This window comes from Scomber japonicus, chromosome 21 (genome assembly GCF_027409825.1).
Source record: "Scomber japonicus isolate fScoJap1 chromosome 21, fScoJap1.pri, whole genome shotgun sequence".
Taxonomy (NCBI): domain Eukaryota; kingdom Metazoa; phylum Chordata; class Actinopteri; order Scombriformes; family Scombridae; genus Scomber; species Scomber japonicus.
The window spans coordinates 2,132,980-2,156,713 of NC_070598.1; the positions used below are offsets into that span (position 1 = coordinate 2,132,980).

Genomic DNA, 23,734 nt, shown 5'->3' on the forward strand with positions numbered 1-23,734 from the left:
CAAACAAAATCTTTAAAAAAAAAAACACACACACTATAATGTAGGCTATAATGTAGCACACACACAAAGCAATGCTGTGAGTGCCATTTTTGATTCAAAGCAGACTGTAACTGGTTTAAACACATAGGTACTCCTTTTTTTACTGAAGAAAATCAATCTTAATAACGTTCAACAAAGTCACTCAGAAGATACAACAAATATTATAGTTTACTAAAACTACAATCTAAAACTAGTATGAGAAAACATTTTATTTTACAAATTTCACAAATGTTACATTAAAGAACATAAACCTACAAAATAAGACATGCAGGCTGGATGAAGTTCTCTCCAATCTACCTCCCAGTAGCATGGTCCCATTACAGCCTCTTGACACACAAGCTGCTGCTTCAACCTCTCTGGATCATCAGGATACAGCTGATCCTCTCCCAACACACTCCTGGATGCTCATTCATACTCTTACTGAGATCATCACCATCTAATGAGAAGAAGAAAGAAACAACAGAAGTCATAAATCAGTGTTTAGTGAGACTCAGTTCATCAGTAGTCAGTCAGTGATGCAGCACATCCAGTATAAAGAGCAGCAGGGACTTCAGTCCTGTTCAGACCAGAAGTGGAACAGCTGTGCAGCGTAGCCTGCAAGCTGCAGTCAGACTGATCTTAGACCAAAGATGAACTGATCACTTTTTCAGAATTAAAATGAGAGAACAAACACTTTGAGATCAGATTTGATGGTGTGACAGTTTGATGATGAGGATAACTAACTAACTGTCTCTATACATCTTGTAAGGCTGTCAGCTGTAATCCAGCTTTATTTCCTGCAGATATCAACAACAACAACAACAACAGTCGTCTTCACATCAACTCAAACACATGATCACAACAAGCTTCTGGCTCATCTGATTAGCTGACTGTTCTCTCTCTTTGTGTCTTTCTGTCCAATCCTGAAGCCTGTCACCAGTCTCCTCTCACAACTTCACTGAGGAAAGCAGCACTGAGAAGGTTGGAGCTTCACCAGGAAATACTGGATCTTTGCTGTGACACTGACTGTTTAATACTAAACTGCTGAAACCAGCACAGACTGACTCCAACTCTCTACTGACCTCAGAGTCTCCAGTCTGCAGCGTGGACTCTCCTTAAGATCACACAGCTGCTTCAGTCCTGAATCCTGCAGGTTGTTGAGACTCAGATCCAGCTCTCTCAGATGAGAGGGGTTGGACTTCAGAGCTGAGGCCAGAGAAGCACAGCTGCTCTCTGACAAACTGCATTTACTCAATCTGAAAAAAGAATAAATTATGTCACTTTGGCAGACAAAGTTCATTCTTGCAATCATTCAATATTTCATAATCTGTTAAGAGCTGAAGAAGGTTGAGAGTGTGGAAGTTTGGAAAATGGAAACTCCAAATACCTGAACCCAACAGGATGCAGGTTCAAAATGTACACATACAAACAGTGAAAATGAGCTCTCATTCATATTGACAACATGCTGCTACTTCAATTAAGACACAATGGCTTTATCTCTTAAATAGGAGAAGCAATGATACACAAAATACCCACAATATTTCAGTTTCATGGAATTGTGAAGCCATAAAAAATCATGGCATCTTGTGTTTGAATATTTCCGTCTGTATAAACACAGCATAGCTTTATAAATGTGCTGAAACCAACAGATACTAGATAATATATTTCTTACTGCCTGATAGTGTTTTGTGTTTGACTTAAAGAAGCACATTTAGATTTAATGAAATGTAGAAATTAAGTGCTTAAGAGGTTCAGAGTGAATTGTCCAGTGTCATAGCTTTCTTGCTATATTAGAGATTTAAATCGTTAGCTTCGAGCTCTCTCTACAGTCAACAGCTTTACCATTGAGATACTCATTGTGCATCAGCATAATATCATCCTCATGTCTGCAGATTAGTGTCACCACAACTTTCCCATCATATCAATCTCAGCACAAAAAGGTAAAAATGGTGTCTAACCTCAGAGTCTCCAGTTTACATTGGGGCCTCCTTTGAAATTTACACAGCAGTTTCACCCCTGAATCCTGCAGGTAGTTGTAGCTCAGATCCAGCTCTCTCAGATGGGAGGGGCTGAACTTCAGAGCTGAGGCCAGAGAAGCACAGCTGATCTCTGACAAACTGCAGTCCCTCAATCTGAATAGATTAAAACAAAAGATCTGGGTGTTTAAGTGTATGTTTCAAAGTGTCAGAATGTGGTTTAAAATTAAATATTTAAAAAGTATTTCAAAAGTTTTAAAACATTTGAGTGTTTAAATCTGATGTGGATTTTACCTCATAAACATAATCTTTATGTCTGTAGTTTAGTGTCATCACAACTTTTGCAGTATATTAATCTCAGCGCAGAACAAAATAAAGGTGTCTGACCTTAGAGTCTCCAGTCCACACTGTGGACTCTCAAGAAAATCACAGAGCTGCTTCACTCCTGAATCCTGCAGTTTGTTGGAGCTCAGCTGCAGCTCTCTCAGATGGGAGGGGTTGGACTTCAGAGCTGAGACCAGAGAAGCACAGCTGTCCACTGACAAACTGCAGAAACTCAATCTGAATAAAGAATACAGACTTAAACTTCAGACAATGTTTCTGCATCTGAACCCCACAGAATGCATGTTAAAAACCGTCAAATAGAAATAGTGAAAAAGAGTTTGCATTAATACTAACATGCTGCTACTTCAATAATGAGAGTGAATTCATTACCCATCTTTACAAAGTCATGTTCATGTTTCTTTTCAATTTAAAGAAATAAAAAGTTAAATACTGTATGAATTCAAGTGTTTTAGAGTTAGATAAAAAAAACAATCTTCTGACAGTCAGTGGACTGAGCCATTGAAGAGGAATGCAGAGTTTTGCATTAACATACTTTATGTGGACCAACATAATATCAGCTTTAAGTCTGCAGACTAATGTCATCACAACTTTCACATCATATTTTTCCCAGCATGGAAGTATAAAATGTTGTCTGACCTCAGAGTCTCCAGTCTAGTGTGTGGGCTCTCTAGAAAACCACACAGCAGTTTCAATCCTGAATCCTGCAGCTTGTGATTGTAGTTGAGCTCCAGAGCTCTCAGATGGGAGGGGTTGACCTTCAGAGCTGAGACTAGATAAGCACAGCTGATCTCTGACAAACTGCAATCCCACAATCTGAATAAAAAAAAAGCATGTCACTTTAGAAAACAATGTTCCTGTATCAAATCATTCAGTGTTTCATACCATTTAATGAACTTCACAGTAATTTTTGACAGCAACCTCTCTTTTGAGTGTATCAGTCTAATCAGCAATACTGCCTTTTTCCACTTAAAAAACTGCCAATTATTCTCGTTTTCTAAACGGATTAATTATTTTATTATATCCAAACAAGTCCTAAAATAATTACAGTACATCCAGCTATGTCTGCTCACCCACTCCCACTTTCCCCTCTCCTCAAGAACATCCACTGGCTTCCCAGTCCTGCAATAGATTCAATTCAAAGTCCACCTCATTCACAAAGCCCTCCATGATCAAGCCCCCTCTTTACCTTAGCAACCCTCTCCACCACCTCTCAGAGAGCTCACAGATGTACTGGTGTACATGGCAATAACTGCAGTGCAAGTTTTGTTTTGTTTTCAGACAAATTGAATCTATATAAATTATGTTAAGTTATGATACAAAGATAAAATCTGCAATAGCAACTAACAGTCAATGAACTGACCTCAGAGTTTCCAGTTTACAATGTCGACTCTCCAGAAATTCACCCAGCAGTCTCACTCCAGAATCCTGTAGCTTGTTTCCAGTCAGATCCAGCTCTCTCAGATGGGAGGGGTTGCTCTTTAGAGCTGAGACCAGAGAAGCACAGCTGATCTCTGATAAACTGCAATACCTCAACCTGAATAAAGAATAAATTATGTCATTTTAGATTACAGTGTACCTATTTGAAATCATTCAGTGTTTTATAATCTGTTCAGATATGAAGATATGAAGGAATGATGAAGAATGTAGTGATTCAGAAAATGAAAACTCCAAACACCCAAACCCAACAGGATGCAGGATGGGGGAGGTTAACAAAGGTTAAAAAATTCATTTTTATGTCTACAGTTTATCAAATCAAGTTTATTTATAAAGCACATATTAAAATGTGCTGCACAATAAATGCCATAACATGGTAACAGCGAGAAAGTAGTAGACATAACATAACAATGCTATTCCATACATACACAAACAAATAATATGTAAAATAACAATTGGAAAAAACAGAAGAGTAATAAGTGAAACATAAAACTCTAAGGATACTCATAGGCCTGAGAAAGCATGTGGGTTTTAAGATTAGCAGTAGATTGTAGGAAATGTTATGTAGAGCTGATGATGCTGTGATATGCTCAAAAGCCTGACTGAAATTTCTCCATAATATTTATATTTTCTTACAAGGACAAGGCTGAGAATAGACTATTTTCTAGGAAGCGGATAACTAACTTAATTCCAAGAACTTCAGTTGACATTTGATGAGAGGACAACATGAAACAGTTGTGTAGTAGATGCACACATCCAGAATTAGAAAGCAGATGCTGGACCAAATAACAAAATCTGTAACAGCAGGAGGCTTGAAATGTCACTTATGATATCCCCCTCCCTGAGCTACTACCTTACCGAGGTGGAGGGGTTTGCGTGTCCCAATGACTCCAGGAGCTCAGTTGTCGACCCTGGTAGGGTCTCCCATGGCAAACAGGTCTGGGGGGAGGGGCCAGACAAAAGGTAGCTCAGAAAACCCTGATGAAGAATAAAATAGTTGGTTTTGCGTGTCCTTTGCCCGGACGCGGGCCACCGGGGCCCCCCACTGGAGCCAGGCCTGGGGGTGGGCCGCGGAGGCGAGCGCTTGGTGGCCGGGCCTTCGCCCATGGGGCCCGGCTGGGCACAGCCCGAAAAAGGGACATGGGACCCCGCTCTCACAGACCCACCACCAGTGAGAGGGGCCAAAGGGGTCGGGTGCAGTGCGAGCTGGGCAGCGGCTGAAAGCGGGGACCTTGGCGGTCCGATCCTCAGCTGCAGAAGCTAGCTCTAGGGACGTGGAACGTCACCTCTCTGGTGGGGAAGGAACCTGAGCTGGTGCGTGAGGTTGAGAAGTTCCGGCTAGATATAGTCGGCCTCACCTCGATGCACAGCAAGGGCTCTGGAACCAGTCTCCTCGAGAGGGGTTGGACTGGTCTGCTGGGAACGTCTGGCAGAGTCTCCTGTCAGAGAGAGTTTCAACTCCCACCTCCGGGAGAGCTTCGACCATGTACCGGGGGAGGCGGGGGACATTGAGTCCGAGTGGGCCATGTTCCATGCCTCCATTGTTAAGGCAGCTGACCAGAGCTGTGGCCGCAAGGTGGTCGGTGCCTGTCGGGCGGCAATCCCCGAACCCGCTGGTTCGGGGGTGCCGTCAAGCTGAAGAAGGAGTCCTATAGGTCCTTTTTGGCCTGTAGGACTCCGGAGGCAGCACACAGGTACCGGCAGACCAAGCGAAGCGCAGCTAGGGCGGTCGCTGAGGCAAAAACCTGGACATGGGAGGAGTTCGGTGAGGCCATGGAAAAAGACTTCCGGACGGCTTCGAAGAGATTCTGGACCAACATCCGGCGTCTCAGGGGGGGGGGAGCAGTGCGCCGTAAACACTGTGTACGGTGGGGACGGTGCGCTGCTGACCTCGACTCGGGACGTTGTGGATCGGTGGAAGGAATACTTCGAAGACCTCCTCAATCCCACCGACACGCCTTCCGGTAAGGAAGCAGGGCCGGGGGACTCGGATGTGGGCTCTCCTATCTCTGGGGCGGAGGTCGCCGAGGTGGTTAAAAAGCTCCTCGGTGGCAGGGCCCCGGGGGTGGATGAGATCCGCCCCGAGTTCCTCAAAGCCCTGGATGCTGTGGGGCTGTCATGGTTGACACGACTCTGCAGCATTGCGTGGACATCGGGGGCAGTGCCTCTGGATTGGCAGACTGGGGTGGTGGTCCCTCTTTTTAAGAAGGGGGACCGGAGGGTGTGTTCCAATTACAGGGGAATCACACTCCTCAGCCTCCCTGGTAAGGTCTATTCGGGGGTGCTGGAGAGGAGGGTCCGTCGGATAGTTGAACCTCGGATTCAGGAGGAGCAGTGTGGTTTTCGTCCAGGCCGTGGAACAGTGGACCAACTCTACACCCTCTGCAGGATCCTCGAGGGTGCATGGGAGTTTGCCCAACCAGTCCACATGTGTTTTGTGGACTTGGAGAAGGCATTCGACCGTGTCCCTCGGGGAATCCTGTGGGGGGTTCTCCGGGAATACGGGGTATCGGACTCCCTGATAAGGGCCGTCCGTTCCCTGTATGACCGGTGTCAGAGCTTGGTCCGCATTTCCGGCAATAAGTCGGACTTGTTTCCAGTGAGGGTTGGACTCTGCCAGGGCTGCCCTTTGTCACCAATCCTGTTCATAATTTTTATGGTGAGACCTGGTCCTCAACCGGAAAAGGGTGGAGTGCACTCTTTGGGTCGGGGAGGAGATTCTGCCTCAAGTGGAGGAGTTCAAGTACCTCGGGGTCTTGTTCACGAGTGAGGGAAGGATGGAACGGGAGATCGACAGGCGGATCGGTGCGGCGTCTGCAGTAATGCGGACTCTGCACAGATCCGTCGTGGTGAAGAGAGAGCTGAGCCGAAAGGCGAAGCTCTCGATTTACCAGTCGATCTTCGTTCCTACCCTCACCTATGGTCATGAGCTTTGGGTAGTGACCGAAAGAATAAGATCGCGGGTACAAGCGGCCGAAATGAGCTTCCTCCGTAGGGTGGCTGGGCTCTCCCTTAGAGATAGGGTTAGAAGCTCAGTTATCCGGAGGGAGCTCGGAGTAGACCCGCTGCTCCTCCGCGTCGAGAGGAGCCAGATGAGGTGGTTCGGGCATCTAATCAGGATGCCTCCCGGACGCCTCCCTGGTGAGGTGTTCAGGGCACGTCCCACCGGTAGGAGACCCCGAGGAAGACCCAGGACACGCTGGAGAGACTATGTCTCTCGGCTGGCCTGGGAACGCCTCGGGATCCCCCGGGAAGAGCTGGACGAAGTGGCTGGGGTGAGGGAAGTCTGGGCTTCCCTGCTTAGGCTGCTGCCCCCGCGACCCGACCCCGGATAAGCGGAAGAAGATGGATGGATGGATGGATATCCTATTAAATGATACCTGGATTGCTGTATGAGAGATCAACATGAAAAAAAATCACCAGAGCTTAAAATTTTGTCTGACCTCAGAGTCTGCAGTCTACAGAGTGGATTCTTCAGAAAATCACACAGAAGCTTGATCCCTGAATCCTGCAGTGTGTTGTCACCCAGATCCAGCTCTCTCAGGTGGGAGGGGTTGGACTTCAGAGCTGAGGCCAGAGAAGCACAGCTGATCTCTGACAAATTGCAGGCCCTCAATCTGAATAAAGGATAAATCACATCACTTTAGAAGACAAAGTCCCTGCTTTAAATCATGTAATGCTTCATTATTTGTTCAGAGATGAAGAAAGTTTAGAATATAGAGGTTCAGAAAATGGAAATTCTAACACATGAACCCAACAGAAGGGAGGTTAAAATTGTCAAATACAAACATTTTTTTGTTATATTAAGATTTTAACTCTGAAGCTCTAGCATTGTAAATAGACTAAACAACTGCAAAAAAGATAGATATTAATTGTGAGATACTTCGTCTCAATCAACATAATTTCATCCATACATATGCAATTTAGTCTCACAACTATCGCATCATATTCATCTCAGCACAGAGGTACAAAAAATTGTCTGACCTCAGAGTCTTCAGTCTACTGTGTGGACACGCTAGAAAATCACACAAAAGCTTCACCCCTGAATCCTGCAGGTCGTTGTTACTCAGATGCAGCTCTCTCAGATGAGAGGGGTTGGACTTCAGAGCTGAAGCCAGAGAAGCACAGCTGATCTCTGACAAACTGCACTCACTCAATCTAAATAAAGAATGAATGATAGAGATAAAGACCCACTACAATCAATCCGATCTGTTCAGATCTTAAATGCTTAATTCAACATTATTATGCCCTAAGCTTTTCCCTAAAATGAACAGACTTCACTGTCATTTTGTTATTTTAGATCATCACGTCAGTCTTCTATGGACTTCATTCAAATGTCACAACAACATTCAGACAATTGTTCATGTCAACACAGATCAGTAAAATGCTACCGACCATGCTCATGTCTGTAATACGGATCAAATTAGACATGTTGAAGTAAATGCTAATAATTATGTGTCATTTATTTTAAACTACAGAACTTGAGTAACTACAGAAAAATAAATATTTTTCCTCCTACTGAGGCACTTATTACTAACTGCAGATTTGCTTTCATGATCTCCACTGACTAACTGTGATCAGTGCAAAACCCTTTTAACTCGTTGTGTAGCTACACACAGCGACAACATTTTCTGACAGGAAGCATCATGCACATGTTGCCTGTCATTGGTGGCAGCTCAGACATGACTAAAGTTACAAACTGCATTTGGAAACATGATTTGCTGTCTTTGCCTGTATTCCTGTGTGAGTTTTAGAGTATGTGTGCGAGAGAGATTTCATGTATGATTTCCTGCAAAATAGTGTGTTTTCAGTGTGTATATAGAAGACATCATTCCTGAAAAATAACTTTCAACAACCCTTTCAATTGAAGACAAATTAATCAAATTAAATAACCTTCTGTTGTGTATTTAAATAATTGGGTACATACAACATGTACAAAGGAGAAACACAGTAGGTGAACTCACTTCAGACTCTCCAGTGTACAGTTTGTACTCTGTAGTCCAGCAGATAGCAGATTCACCCCTGAATCCTGCAGGTCATTTTCACCCAGGTCCAGCTCTCTGAGATGGGAGGGGTTAGACATCAGAGCTGAGGCCAAAACTTTACAGTGAGTCTCTGAGAGTCCACTGCCTTTGAGCCTGTAATCACAAATTACATAACATTAAAATATGCTTCAGTCAAACATCATGACACACACATATAAATATACACTACGCATTTTCATGACAAAGCAAAATATATTTTATCAGTCACAACAAACAGATAATTATGGGTTGTTGTTATCAGCCCTGAAATTCCACATTGGTGCATCTCCAGTGTAACACGATACACACTTTACAGCAGGCACAACACATGTACATTACACTTTACTGTAATATTGATATGACTGATATAATATTGGTTTTATAATGTTGATATTGTATTTCCCAATCACTCTCAACACTGTAAAATGCCTTCTCTAGAGTTGGGTACAGAGGCAACAGGAAGTATCTCAAACTTTTTGGACTGAGCACCTGGACATGAGACATGTATGTGTGTTCTGCAGTAAAGGATTTATAATAATCTAATATTTATAATAATCACATCAGGACTTACACAGCCTTTCTGCAGTTCCTCACAGCTGGAATCAGTCTCAGTCGTGCCTGGTCTGTTGTGTTGTACTTCTGCAGGTCCAACTCATCCAGAACCTCCTCTGACATCTGCAGCATGTAGGCCAGAGCTGAGCAGTGGATCGCAGAAAGTTCCTTCTGTGATCTGTTGTCTGACTTCAGGAACTCTTGAATCTCCTGATGTACTGAGCGGTCGTTCATCTCCATCAGACAGTGGAAGATGTTGATGCTTCTGTCAGGAGACACGTAGGTCCTCTTCTCCTTCAAGTTGTTGATGACTCTCCGGATGATTTCTGAACTGTTCTTTGTCTGATTTAGCAGGCCTCGTAAGAGAATCTGGTTGGACTCCAGAGAGAGGCCATGAAGGAAGTGAACAAACAGGTCCAGGTGGCCATTTTTGCTGTCCAGGGATTTGTCTAAGGCTCCCATCAGGAAGACATCCAGGGATGTGTAACTGTAGTCTTTTCCAAGGAAGTCCTGCAGTACCTCTGTGTTCCTGCTGGTGTAACAGTGGTACATGTAGACTGCAGCCAGAAACTCCTGAACACTCAGATGAACAAAGCTGTAGACTGTTTTCTGGAAGATCATACTCTCTCTTTTGAAAATCTCTCTACAAAATCCTGAGTGTACCAAGGCCTCTGTGACATCAAGACCACACTGCTCCAGGTCTTCTTGGTAGAACATGATGTTTTCTTTCTCCAGTTGTTCAAACGCCAGCCTTCCCAGCTTCAGAAGAAGTTTCCTGTCAGCCTCTGTCAGCTCCTGTGGACTCGTCTCATGTCCCTCATCATACTTGTTCTTCTTCCTCTTTGTCTGAACCAGCAGGTAGTGTGAGTACAGGTCAGTCAGGGTCTTGGGCAGCTCTCCTCTCTGGCCTGGAGTCAACATGTCCTCCAGAACTGTAGCAGTGATCCAGCAGAAGACTGGGATTCGACACATGATGTGGAGGTTCCTGGATGTCTTGATGTGTGAGATGGTTCTGCTGGACTGCTCTTCATCACTGAATCTCGTCCTGAAGTACTCCTCCTTCTGGGCATCAGTGAAGCCTCGTACTTCTGTTACCCTGTCCACACCTGAAGGAGGGATCTGATTGGCTGCTGCTGGTCGAGAAGTTATCCAGATGAGGGCCGAGGGAAGCAGCTTCCCCTTGATGAGGCTTGTCAGCAGCACGCTGACTGATGACTTCTGTGTGACATCAGACACAACCTCACTGTTGTTGAAATCCAGTGAAAGTCTGCTTTCATCCAGGCCGTCAAAGATGAACAGAACTTTACAGACAGCAAGCATCTCTGCTGTGAGCTGTAATGTTGGATAGAAAACATGGATCAGCATGAGCAGACTGTACTGCTCATCTTTGATCACATTCAGCTCCCTGAACGGAAGTGGAATCACCAGACTGATATCTTGGTTTTCCAAGCCCTCTGCCCAGTCCAGAGTGAACTTCTGCACTGAGAAGGTTTTTCCAACACCAGCGACGCCGTTCATCAGAACCACTCTGATGTCTTTGTGTTGGTCAGGTAAGACTTTAAAGATGTCGCAGCACTTGATTGGTGCGTCATTGAGGGTCATCATCTTGGAATCTGCCTCAAGCTGCCTCACCTCATGTTGGGTATTAACCTCTTCACTCAGTCCCTCTGTGATGTAGACCTCAGTGTAGCTGCGGTTGAGGACAGTTTTACTTTTTGCTTCATCAGTTCCTTGAGTCACACGTTCATATCTCCCACTCAGACAGGTCTTTTGTTCATCTAAAACCTTGCAGAGAGCAACATTCCCTAAAACAGAGAAAGACAAAGACAGAGAAGGCAATGTGATAATTATTTATTATTTGCAACACAAAAATAATCAGTCTTACATTGTACAGTGCTGGTCTGACTGTCTGGCTGCAGTCCAGGTGTTGCTCTGGATCTTTTTCCACACTGGGGACAGGAGGAGTCTCCTGATGAAGCAGACTGGTCCCAGTATGAGGCGATGCACTGTCTGCAGAACCTGTGTCCACAGCTGGTAGAGACTGGGTCCTTCAGGACGTACTGACACAAAGAACACCAGGACCGCTGCTCCTCCACAGAAACATCATGCTTCCTCTTCTTCTTCTCTCTGTGAAGACATTTCTTTACAATTAACATGTGGCCTACAATGTAATATGACTTGAACTGAGGGCAGACAACAGAGGAGGAGAATGAGAGACAAAGTGGTGGAAGACAAGTAGAGATATCCACACTACTTTTATGGACAATGAATGATAACCCCCATTCCTGAAATATATTTTATTAGTTTATTTATTAATTGTTGTGGAATTTTCTGTAAAACAAAGGAAGTAACAATAATATAACAGTTTTTATGGTTTATTCACCTAGGTGGTCGCATCTATCAGCAACACAGAAGGTTTCTGACAGAAGTTATGTACACAGTAAATTTTGCTGTGTTAAATCAACACTTAAAGAGTTAAATTTAACACTATTTAACTCTTTAAGTGTTGATTTAACACTGCAAAATTTACTGTGTAGTTTGTTCAGTTGAATACTGAACTGTTAAACTCTGTAATTTTAATCAAGGTAATGGTCTGTTTCATTTGGTTGCCTGTTAATGGTGTCATACCCCCTCTACCAAAGAGAGTAAGGGCACAAGACACATGCGTCCTCATTGTGATTACCTGCCACCATTGAGCCTACCAAAGAGTACACATACAAGATAATGAGTCAGTGTTGTGGTTCTCTGCCAGAAACTGTCATAAATTTGTCATAAGGTTGAAATAGATTTGTATTCTGTTTTAAGCCACATTTTATTGATAAATGTTTTACATATTTCGGTTGCCTTTACCCAGTTCTTTTACCCAGATGAAGGATTTTAGTCATAAGACGTCTGGATTTTAAGTGATCAGAGAAACAAGCTGAGCAAACGTTAGCAGCAGCGGGGCTAGCTGCATTTTCCAGGTATCCTGTGATCACCAAACAAAAAGACAGAATGTGTACCACATCCTAACTGCAGTCGGTTTACACCTCACAGTACACAATGATGTTAACACCTGTAGTTCATACATCACTATGTGTGACAGGTTGACCTCACTCAGCACTGAGTTAAGGTAAGGGTAAACAAAAACATAGACCGGGGAGGCTGGGTAAACATCATAAACCATTCACCTGTGTCCCCAACACAACTTTATAACTCTAAACCGGTAGTGTAAAGAATATGTGTATTTTTCCTAATACATTAATCTAAAACTGAAGCTTAGTGCTCGTTTAGCAACATGAAGAGAGGACTGGGGTGAGCTGGCCGCACCACACAGTCAAGTGGTTGACACTAGGATGTGGAGTGATGGCAGTTTAAAATAAAAAAAAGACTTACTTTGTGTCTCTGGGTCCATCACTGAAGTGTGGAGGTTTTCCCATGGACTCCTCACTCTTCATAGACAAACAGCTGGATCCTGGGGACTCTGCTGTCTGCCTGTGATACTGACCTCTGTAACACCAAGATGTTTTTATTCATATCATGTTAATCACTGACAAATCCTTTGATGAAAAGTCATATGGAAATTTTCATCTGATGTCCTACAGTGACGTCGACATTAAGCAACACTGAAGGATAGAAGAAATACACGGGCATCCACAAAGATCAGTTTAGTTTAGTTTAGTTTAGTTTATTTAGTCCTCATTGTGGTTACTTGCCACCATTGAGCCTACCAAAGAGTATACATACAAGATAATGAGTCAGTGATGTGGTTCTCTGCCAGAAACTGTCATAAATTTGTCATAAGGTTAAAAATAAATATTTATTCCTTTTTAAGCCACATTTTATTGATAAATGTTTTACATATTTTGGTTGCCTTTACCCAGTTCTTTTACCCAGATGAAAGATTTTAGTCATAAGACGTCTGGATTTTTAAGTGATCAGAGAAACAAGCTGAGCAAACGTTAGCAGCACGTATCCTGTGGCCACCAAACAGAAACAGATTTTTTTACATGAAACTGCTTCATTCAGCTTTTAGTCACTTGTTTTACAGAGGAGGACACCTCTGTGGATAATTTGGCTCCTGGTAAAATAACAACAACCAAAACATCCTGAATGATAAAAAAATGAAGTATAAAATACAAGATTACACAATGAAACACAGCTGGAGCCCCCTGCCCTCTACGTACACAGAATATGTATTAACAAATATTAAAATGTTTTTCCTTACATCTGTAGCGGATTAAGGATCTTAAAGATATTGAAAATAGCTCTCGTAATAAGGGGCACCACCTTCGTATGAAGGAAAAGATTTTTACTTAATTGGTTGTTTGATTAGCCAATTAATAAATCAATAAATCATAATAATTAATAAATCAATACATTTCTGAATCAGTCAAATATCTAAAGTTTGTGGCTCTACGGTTCAATAGATCCCCTGTATCACTTCAAAGAATAGACATACACAATTGATTGAGTTTTATGGGTTTTATTAACTACACACTACTAATAAATGATGGATAAATAAATGTGATGGTACAATACAATATGAATTCAAGAGGTTACTCGATATAGCGACATGAATGAAAGATGATGGTGAATGATGAATTTAAATGAAGGATATGTAATTATGTGGAGACTAAGAAAACTTAGCCTATAAGTTTTACTGAGCCTTACTTTTAAATTTGAATTACTCAATCTGACATTAACCCTTGATTAATGCAATAATATAGGGCTGGTGTGTCAGCCAATCAGATTCATCAGAGCTACTCTGAGGATCTAATTTCCAGTTTTTATCATGTAACTTTTCATCATCATCATTCATTCAGTATTTAATCCCGATTATAAAATGCATACTATAATCTATTGACACAGAACACAGGATGTATTATTCTGTTATTGATCATGTCAATAACATCAGCTTGATTCATCAAGCTGCCATTCATTGAAACCTGAAGAGGATTAATATGATCAGACATAACACATTGTTATTCTACTTATTCCATGATAGATAATTGATTATCACCAAAATGTAAGCATAACATCAGTGTAACACTTTCTCACATTAAACAAACATTTTCATGCCAAAATTAAGTAAGTAAGTAAATTAAAGTAAGTAAGAAAGTATAATCACAGTTCTCCAAATACACATTTATCTATGATCGCTGTTAATAGCTGTTACAGTGGAGGTTTAGGTAATTGATAAGGAAAAGTAATTGGTATTGTTTAAACCATACTTTTCACTAAGATGTTCTTGTTTAAGTTCTTAACACAAATTTCCTCCCTTTCTTGCTCTGTGTGGTTTCAGGAGACACAGAGAGGGGGGGAGTCAGGAAGAATGGGAAGAGGGGACAAACCGGCTCATTCTTACAAAGTAAATGATTATGTAATTGCCTCTCTGCAAATAGATCAAAGCATTCCATTGGACTGATTCTGTCCCATGGAATGATAAGGGATCTTTGTTTGTCCAAGAGAAGGACCCTGTTTGTCTCTATATCAAGCCTGGTTCGATTTCCTCATCTGAGGGTCAAAGGTGACTCTGACCAGAGGATGTTCTGAGCAGTACTGATGTCGTGTTCACTACACATCTGTCATTTTTATCAGCTGCAGTAAGAATGTGTAGTTTGTTTTAGGTAAAAATGTATCTTCAATTTCACCACAAACTGTCAACCTCAGCAGCCAGATTCATAACACTGATATATAAAGGAAAAGGAAGAACTTATTTTGTGCTGTTTTTAGCTGTTAAAGCAACAAACTACTCTTACAGCCGACATTTAGAGGATAAAATGTTTGTGTGACTTCTCTTACTTTGTGTCTGAGGGTCCAGGTTCATTACTGAAGTTCCAGGGAGGATCTTTGGACCGGTCACTCTTCATAGACAGACAGCTGGACTGTGGAGACTCTGGTCCGTCCTCCTCTCTCTCCTCACAAACACTCATCTTGTGGTCTTCAGTCAGTCTGAGAGATAAAACAGTAACACTGACTGTGAGATTAGAAAGCAAAATTCAAGTCTGTTCAAGAGTCACAGCATATATAGATAAATATATCTATATATTTATGTTCCCTCTGCAGTCCTCAGGGAGAAAACTGACTCAGATTTTGATAGTAAATTAATAATCATGTTGTTTTCACACTCACTCTGCCTCAGACTGTTTTCCTCCTCCTGCTGTTTGTCATCTCAAAAAGGCCTGAACTTTGACTTTCACTTTCAGGTGTGTGTGCGTAGTGCTCACACAGATCTGCATTTTAAAGTAAATTTTTTTGGGGGTTTTTTTGCCTTTAATGTACAGGCAGTGGAGATAGACAGGAAACAGTAGGCAGAGACACGCAGAATAAGTCCGCTCGGTGCGGGATTCGAACAGGGATCGCCTGCAGCGCGGACTATAGCCTCAACACATGGGGCGGGTGCTCTACCCGCTGAGCTATGCTCAACACCCACAGGTTTGCATTTTAACCAGATATGTTTGTGAGCATCTCTGTGGCTTCAACATGTTAAAATAAAATGGCTTTTGGTCCAAATCTTTATATTTAAATCATATAAAATGGAGTTTATGATTTATGTGCTTATTTTATAATGATTTCTTACAAATGTAGAGGAAACAAAAACATGTTGTACATCAAGATAAAAGTTATATTTTCATATTTTTAAGGATCGGAAACCCACTATCATTAAAGAAAGGATGTTTACTGCATTCCTTCACATAGCCAACATACTTTCTGTACCGCCCTCCATTAGTCATCCCTGCCGCGTGTAAACCCCCCCCCCCCCCCCCACCCATTTAGGGTGTTTGTTTTTGGCATTCATGTTCATTATGCCACAACTTCCTTATTTAAGCATCTTGCTCAATATGTGGCTCCAAATTTGGTGTATTCAACACTAAATGTGCAGTTCTGAAGCCAGATGTTGAACTTGAACTGAACTATTTCAGATTAAAGTAACATTAGTCATTTTAAGAGGAGATGACACCACGACTCCAAATGAGTTTCGTTTTGTAATATTGTTACGGCATAATGAGACATTTAGGCTTAAGGCGAGATAATGCAACTTTACAAAGAGTTATATTTAATACCTGTCGATTTCGTGTATAAGACATTTCAAGCCTTTTAATGTTTTGTTATTAGACTTTTAAAAAGGAATCGCGGAAACTCCCATCATCATTTCTCACGGAGCAAAAAAAAAAAAAAGGCTATGTGAATATAAATTATATTTATGAGTGTTAAACAAACGCAGCAAACTTATGGTCTCATTATTCATCACAAAGAGCAGCAAGTCAGAAAGCGAGGACTTAAAGTGTTATGAAAACTTACCCTGCGTTGGACGTCAGTGTTTATCCATCTGTCTGTTCCGTCATCTCAACATGGAGTAAATTTAGTACTGCCCTCTAACACACACACACACACACACACACACACACACACACACACACACACACACACACACACACACACACACACACACACACACACACACACACACACAGTCATATCAGTTGAGAGCAGTAATGTTCTCTACAAGCTGTTATCAACACAAACTTTGTTTTAACTACGAGTGTAACAAACCCTGCCAACTTTTAAGTTCAATGTACTTTTACTGTAATACTGCATACTACATCACTATAATACTGCAGTACTTTTACTGTAATACTGCATACTACATCACTATAATACTGCAGTACTTTTACTGTAATACTGCATACTACATCACTCATAATACTGCAGTACTTTTACTGTAATACTGCATACTACATCACTATAATACTGCAGTACTTTTACTGTAATACTGCATACTACATCACTATAATACTGCAGTACTTTTACTGTAATACTGCATAGTACATCACTCATAATACTGCAGTACTTTTACTGTAATACTGCATACTACATCACTATAATACTGCAGTACTTTTACTGTAATACTGCATACTACATCACTATAATACTGCAGTACTTTTACTGTAATACTGCATACTACATCACTATAATACTGCAGTACTTTTACTGTAATACTGCATACTACATCACTCATAATACTGCAGTACTTTTACTGTAATACTGCATACTACATCACTATAATACTGCAGTACTTTTACTGTAATACTACATAATACATATATAGCTATATATAATATATTTTTTCTGTCATTTTATTTTAAATATCTATATCACTTTAATTCTCTACATTCATTCAGTAATACAGATGAACAGACAAATACAAAATGTGTTTGTGTATTCTATCGTAATGTATCACACTATAAAACATAATGTAACTGCAACTTAAGTATACGTCTGTCTTATCTGTGTGTGTGTGTGTGTGTGTGTGTGTGTGTGTGTGTGTGTGTGTAGCTCTACCATAGTGTATTTTTGGAGACAGCGTGTGCAACTGGGAGAAGTCGTGTGGTGCCCTCTGGCGGTAAAACACAGATTTTCGGGTTAGTGGTTAAAGAAAGTTCAGTCTCCAGGAAATGAATGTAAGTCCATGTAATGTCCCCAAAAATGACCTAGGACAACATGTATGTATGTATGTGTGTGTGTGTGTGTGTGTGTGTGTGTGTGTGTGTGTGTGTGTGTGTGTGTGTACATGTGCAGTCCAACATCATGTCAAGTCTATATGAATATTTGCGTGTACTCGCGTGCGCGCACCAGCTACAGCGTGTGCACGTACAACCTACAATCTGTCCAGGTTAGTGCGTGAGCGCGCATGCCCGTCAGGTGGGTGAAGACAGACCGAGTGAACAGGAAGAGGACCGGAAACGTGGAGACGGTGGCTTCAAAATAAATGTCACTCTGGAAAAGCAGCGATCAGAATTAGAAAATTGATTCGCTAAATTTATAGTTTACTTATAAAAATATCTGCGGACTAAAATAATTATTAATTGCAGCTTTTATTTATTAATTAGGGTAACGTGGGACACTTTTTGCAATTCTGATTTGTTTACCTTATTTACACATTAATCAAACACATTATATCAACACCTAATATCTTTATTAAATCCCTGAGATGTTTGCTTATTAAATCAGAAAACAGTTTTTGAATAATGTACTCAAAAGGAACATGAAACTTAATTTATTAATATTCCTTGTGCCAAATTGTTTCAGAATTGATAGATTGTGTAATGTGGGACACTAGTTTTTAGGTTTAGAAATACTACCTTAATCAACCTTACTTTATAGTAGCCTATATGAGGGGAAATTTGACACAGCACATTCCTTAAGAGTTAAATATAGGAATAAAATCACAGAAACCATGAAACCAGAATTAATTGCATTTGAATTGTTTGAAAGGAGCTGTAGGTGTATAGATATGTAAAAATCTCAACCTCAGTAAGGTAACCTTATTAACAAATATATAGGCCAGAGGTGTCAAACTCATTTTCATTCAAGGGCCACATACAGACTATTTGATCTCATGTGGGTCGGAACATTAAAAAGATGGAGGGAGGGAAGGAAGGAAGGAAGGAAGGAAGGAAGGAAGGAAGGAAAAAAGGAACAAAGGAACGAAGAAATGAAAAAAGGAATGAAGGAATGAAGAAAGGAAAAAAATGAAGGTAGGAAGGAAGGACAGAGGGAAGGAAGAAAGGAAGGAAGGAAGAAAAGACAGACGGAACGAAGAAAGGAAAAAAGGAAGGTAGGGAGGAAGGAAGGACAGATGGAAGAAAGGGAAGAACAAAGAAAGGAAAAAATGAAGGTAGAGAGGAAGGACAGATGGAAGGAAGGAAGACAGGAAGGAAGGAACGAAGAAAGGAAAAAATGAAGGAAGGAATGAAGAAAGGAAAAAATGAAGGTAGGAAGGAAGGACAGAGGGAAGGAAGGAAGGAAGGAAGGAAGGAAGAAAAGACAGACGGAACGAAGAAAGGAAAAAAGGAAGGTAGGGAGGAAGGAAGGACAGATGGAAGAAAGGGAGGAACAAAGAAAGGAAAAAATGAAGGTAGAGAGGAAGGACAGATGGAAGGAAGGAAGACAGGAAGGAAGGAACGAAGAAAGGAAAAAATGAAGGAAGGAACGAAGAAAGGAAAAAATGAAGGAAGGAATGAAGAAAGGAAAAAATGAAGGTAGGAAGGAAGGACAGATGGAAGGAAGGAAAAGAACACCGGAAGGAAAGTGGACCGAATTGGACCCCTCAGCGGGCCGGTTCTGACCCACGGGCCGCATGTTTGACACCCCTGATATAGGCTATAATAACTTTCAATTCAATTCAATTCAATTAAATTAAATTTAAAGTGTATCTATTTAATTGATCCTATATTTAAATAATTGCAAATGTGTTTCTTTCTCGACCCTGATGACTCTGTGACGTTGATGGACTTTTACTTTGAAAGGGCGGACCAGTAGTGTGTGTGTGTGTGTGTGTGTTTCAGTACCTTGACAGTTTCGGAGCATCCTGACGTCTTCTCAGAGCACAAAGTGAAACGCATCTGAGCTCCTGCGTCCTCCTCACGCGTTACAATGTCCGCACGCATCCACAAGGACATCATTTAATCATCTTTCAGCAGCTTTCAGGGACATTTATTCATCATTTTATTTCCCTTGCTCATTCATTTTTTTTTAAATTTGATATCTTTGTGTCGGCGGGATACCGATGGCCACCCCCACCGCCATCCCCAGCATCAGCATCAGCACCACCTCCACCACCTCCACCAGCAGCAGCAGCAGCAGCAGCATCCAGGACGGCCGGGATTCAACCAGCACACCAAGCATCTCTCCTCACTGTGAGTATCTGCATTATCTTCCCTCTGAAACCATTAGAAATAACATGAAATCACTGCAAGCTGCGGTGGAGCTGCACGTAGCAGGCTCATCCCAGATCAACGTCCTCACTTTTACAGGATGCTATTATTTATTTATTTATTTATTTGCCTCCCTGTGAGGACATTTGGTGAGGATACATCACATCAGGGTCACTTTGATCATTGAACACAAGGAGGAATTTGTCCATTTAGGTCAATTTAAGAAATATCTGCCCCCCCTTTATTAAACACTCAGAGCAACACTCAGGCTGGTTTCTTCGCCTTTCTGTTTTAATCTCAGTGGTGAAAATGTAAAACAGCCCTGTGGGACCTTTAAGTGTCTCGGGCTTCTCATCGTGTTGTCTCAGTGGACAGACAGATTGGACGACATCTGACACAATTAATGTAAGCGGCAGATGGGGACCAAAGGGGGGGTGGGGGGGTGGGGGGGGGGGGGGCATTGGGTTAGCAGGGGGGGTCATGAATGTACTCATATGTTTCACTGCAGTAAAAGTGTCGATACAGCAATGTAAAAATACTCTATTACATCACAAGTACTGCAGTATCATGAGTGATGTAGTATGTAGTATTACAGTAAAAGTACTGCAGTATTATAGTGATGTAGTATGCAGTATTACAGTAAAAGTACTGCAGTATTATAGTGATGTAGTATGCAGTATTACTGTAAAAGTAGTGATATATTATTATATACGACATCATTAGATGATTAATAGTGAAGCATCAGTGTTAGAGCAGCATGTTACTGTTGTAGCTGCTGGAGGTGGAGCTAGTTTATACTACTTTATATACAGTTAGCTAGTTTATACTACTTTATATACAGTTAGCTAGTTTACACTACTTTATATACAGTTAGCTAGTTTATACTACTTTATATACAGTTAGCTAGTTTACACTACTTTATATACAGTTAGCTAGTTTACACTACTTTATATACAGTTAGCTAGTTTACTCTACTTTACATACAGTTAGCTAGTTTATACTACTTTACATACAGTTAGCTAGTTTATACTACTTTATATACAGTTAGCTAGTTTACACTACTTTATATACAGTTAGCTAGTTTACACTACTTTATATACAGTTAGCTAGTTTACACTACTTTATATACAGTTAGCTAGTTTATACTACTTTATATACAGTTAGCTAGTTTACACTACTTTATATACAGTTAGCTAGTTTACACTACTTTATATACAGTTAGCTAGTTTATACTACTTTATATACAGTTAGCTAGTTTACACTACTTTATATACAGTTAGCTAGTTTACACTACTTTATATACAGTTAGCTAGTTTACACTACTTTATATACAGTTAGCTAGTTTACACTACCTTATATACAGTTAGCTAGTTTATACTACTTTATATACAGTTAGCTAGTTTATACTACTTTATATACAGTTAGCTAGTTTAGTCCAGTGGTTCCCAACCTAGCATACTGCTTTTTGTAAGACGTCAAAAGACAAAAAGGTTGGAAACCACTGGTTTCATCTTTAACGAAAGTACAATATTTCCCCCTGAGATGTAGAAAGTAGCATCACATGGAAATACTACAGTAAAGTACTAGTACCTCAAACTGTACTACAATAAAGTACAAGTACCTCAAACTGTACTACAGTAAACTACAAGTACCTCAAACTGTACTACAGTAAACTACAAGTACCTCAAACTGTACTACAGTAAACTACAAGTACCTCAAACTGTACTACAGTAAAGTACCTCAGAATCATACTTCAGTACAGCGCTTGAGTAAATGTACTTAGTTATTTTCCTTCACATTTGATGATTTTGTCAGTTTCTTGTGATACAAACTGAAGAGGACACATTGGGACTGTTGGTTAAACAGAAGGGGCTCCGAACCCTCTAGGACCCCCGATACTGTGCAGGATAAGACTTTATGGTAATTTAATCAATTGCAGCTTTGTTTTGCAATATGTACTAAAACAGTCAGGGGGCAGTTCTGCAAGTAGCAACTGTGGTTTGAGTAAAAGAAAAAATCTATTTATTGATTGATATTGATTTCTGAAGCATGTTATGATTGGAAACGAGTCAATGAATGAAAGCAGTTTAAATCTGTTGTGATCAGTTGAATTAAATGGCATCTATCTATCTACCTACCTACCTACCTATCTACCTACCCATTTATCTATCTACCTACCCATTTATCTATCTACCTACCCATTTATCTATCTACCTACCTACCTACCTACCTACCTACCCATTTATCTATCTATCTATCTATCTATCTACCTACCTACCTACCTATCTATCTATCTATCTATCTATCTATCTATCTATCTATCTATCTATCTACCTACCTAGCTACCTATCTATCTATCTATCTATCTATCTATCTACCTACCTACCTACCTACCTATCTACCCATTTATCTATCTACCCATTTATCTATCTATCTATCTATCTATCTACCTACCTACCTACCTACCTACCTATCTATCTATCTATCTATCTACCTACCTACCTACCTACCTACCTATCTATCTACCTACCTACCTATCTACCCATTTATCTACCTACCTATCGATCTACTGTAGCATCAACCAAACTGTATGAAAGGTGCTATAAAGTTATATTGATTAAAATATTGATCAGTTAAAATCTGATTCCTGCTCTCTATCTTTCCTCTCTTCCAGGATGAGGAAGCCCACGCCCGAGACCGAGTTGCCTTAACTGACCTTTGACCTTTCTCTGACACCTTACCGAGGTGGGTGACGAAGACTCATCACCGCCACCGTTCATCATCATCAAGCCTCACCATGACGACGACGCAGAGACTCGACGTCACCGACTGATGAAACCAAAATCCTGCCGTCGCCGAACGCCATGACAGAGCGAAAGAGGAGGAGGACGCTGTGAGATGCTCGACGGGAAGAGAAACGGGACAAAAAGGATGTGAATCTGGTTTTGAAACACCCAGAACAAACCGTCTGCTGCCTGACCCTCCGCTCTGAGGTGCATGTAGTGGTTGTTTGTTTGATTTAAAACCACCACAGTCCTCTTATCGTTACTAAACACTCAAACTGAACCATCGGTCATTCATCAGAATCCAAAAACAGAAGAAACCAGGGACCCACAACCCAACTGTACGTACACACTTCCACCTTCCTCAGAGCCGACGATGTAGAAGAAGACAGCAGTGATGATTGTTGATTCGTAAAACCTGCTTTCTAAACCAGCACAGTCACTCTGTGTTGAAGACCACCATGATTGTCTCCTACTGACACAAAATCTGACAGCGGATAAGATTGTGTTACTGAGCAAAAAACAGAAAAAGGCTTCAGCTCCTGACACAGATGGGTTAAAACACTAAAGACTGCACACAACACAATCAGAGAACTTGATTTCATGGCAGTTTTGATCTTTAAAAGTACAAAATTTGGATTTTAAAGTCCAGACGTTGGGAGAGGAAAGGAGACTAAAGATATTATAAGAAGAAAAACAAGTCCATCTGTTGATCTCGGGGACAACAGGTGGTACAGAGACACTTTTTGGACGTCGGGAATCAAACACAGAAGGCAGCGGCACCAAACCAGAGCGAGACGCCAAGATGACGCACCTCCACGCCGGCCTGAGCTCCGAGACGACGGAGAAGGCTCGCTTAGAGCTGAATGAGAACCCGGACACTCTGCACCAGGACATCCAGC

At 41.2% G+C, this 23,734-nt stretch overlaps 2 protein-coding genes across 2 annotated transcripts in view; one reads left to right on the forward strand and one right to left on the reverse strand.

Moving 5' to 3' along the window:
• Positions 1–343: 343 nt before the first annotated feature.
• On the reverse strand, positions 344–19,794 carry LOC128382778 (NACHT, LRR and PYD domains-containing protein 12-like). The gene is made up of 16 exons (XM_053342786.1): positions 19,684–19,794; positions 18,051–18,109; positions 15,134–15,283; positions 12,725–12,838; positions 12,033–12,047; positions 11,733–11,746; positions 11,528–11,532; positions 11,235–11,436; positions 9,369–11,154; positions 7,217–7,390; positions 3,700–3,873; positions 2,976–3,152; positions 2,382–2,555; positions 1,977–2,150; positions 1,101–1,274; positions 344–475 (listed from the first exon to the last, which is right to left on the reverse strand). Exons 1-16 carry the CDS (start codon positions 19,792–19,794, stop codon positions 469–471), a joined length of 3,510 nt encoding a protein of 1,169 aa, XP_053198761.1. The 3' UTR covers positions 344–468.
• Positions 19,795–23,637: 3,843 nt separating this feature from the next.
• The window catches only part of LOC128382145 (clavesin-1-like), a 6,981-nt gene continuing 6,884 nt past the window's right edge, over positions 23,638–23,734 (forward strand). The window contains exon 1 of the mRNA XM_053342140.1: positions 23,638–23,734. This exon is cut by the window's right edge and continues 2 nt beyond it. Within this exon, the coding sequence (XP_053198115.1) occupies positions 23,638–23,734 (97 nt within the window).

Bases quoted from the DNA above. Each gene is read 5' to 3' on its own strand.
- LOC128382778 (XM_053342786.1), bottom strand. From the start codon at position 19,794: ATGTCCTTGTGGATGCGTGCGGACATTGTAACGCGTGAGGAGGACGCA. The intron at 11,155-11,234 runs GTAAGACTGATT...TCTCTGTTTTAG, and splicing joins TCAGACCAGCACTGTACAAT to GGAATGTTGCTCTCTGCAAG. The intron at 2,151-2,381 runs GTCAGACACCTT...TAATCTATTCAG, and splicing joins TGTGGACTGGAGACTCTAAG to ATTGAGGGACTGCAGTTTGT.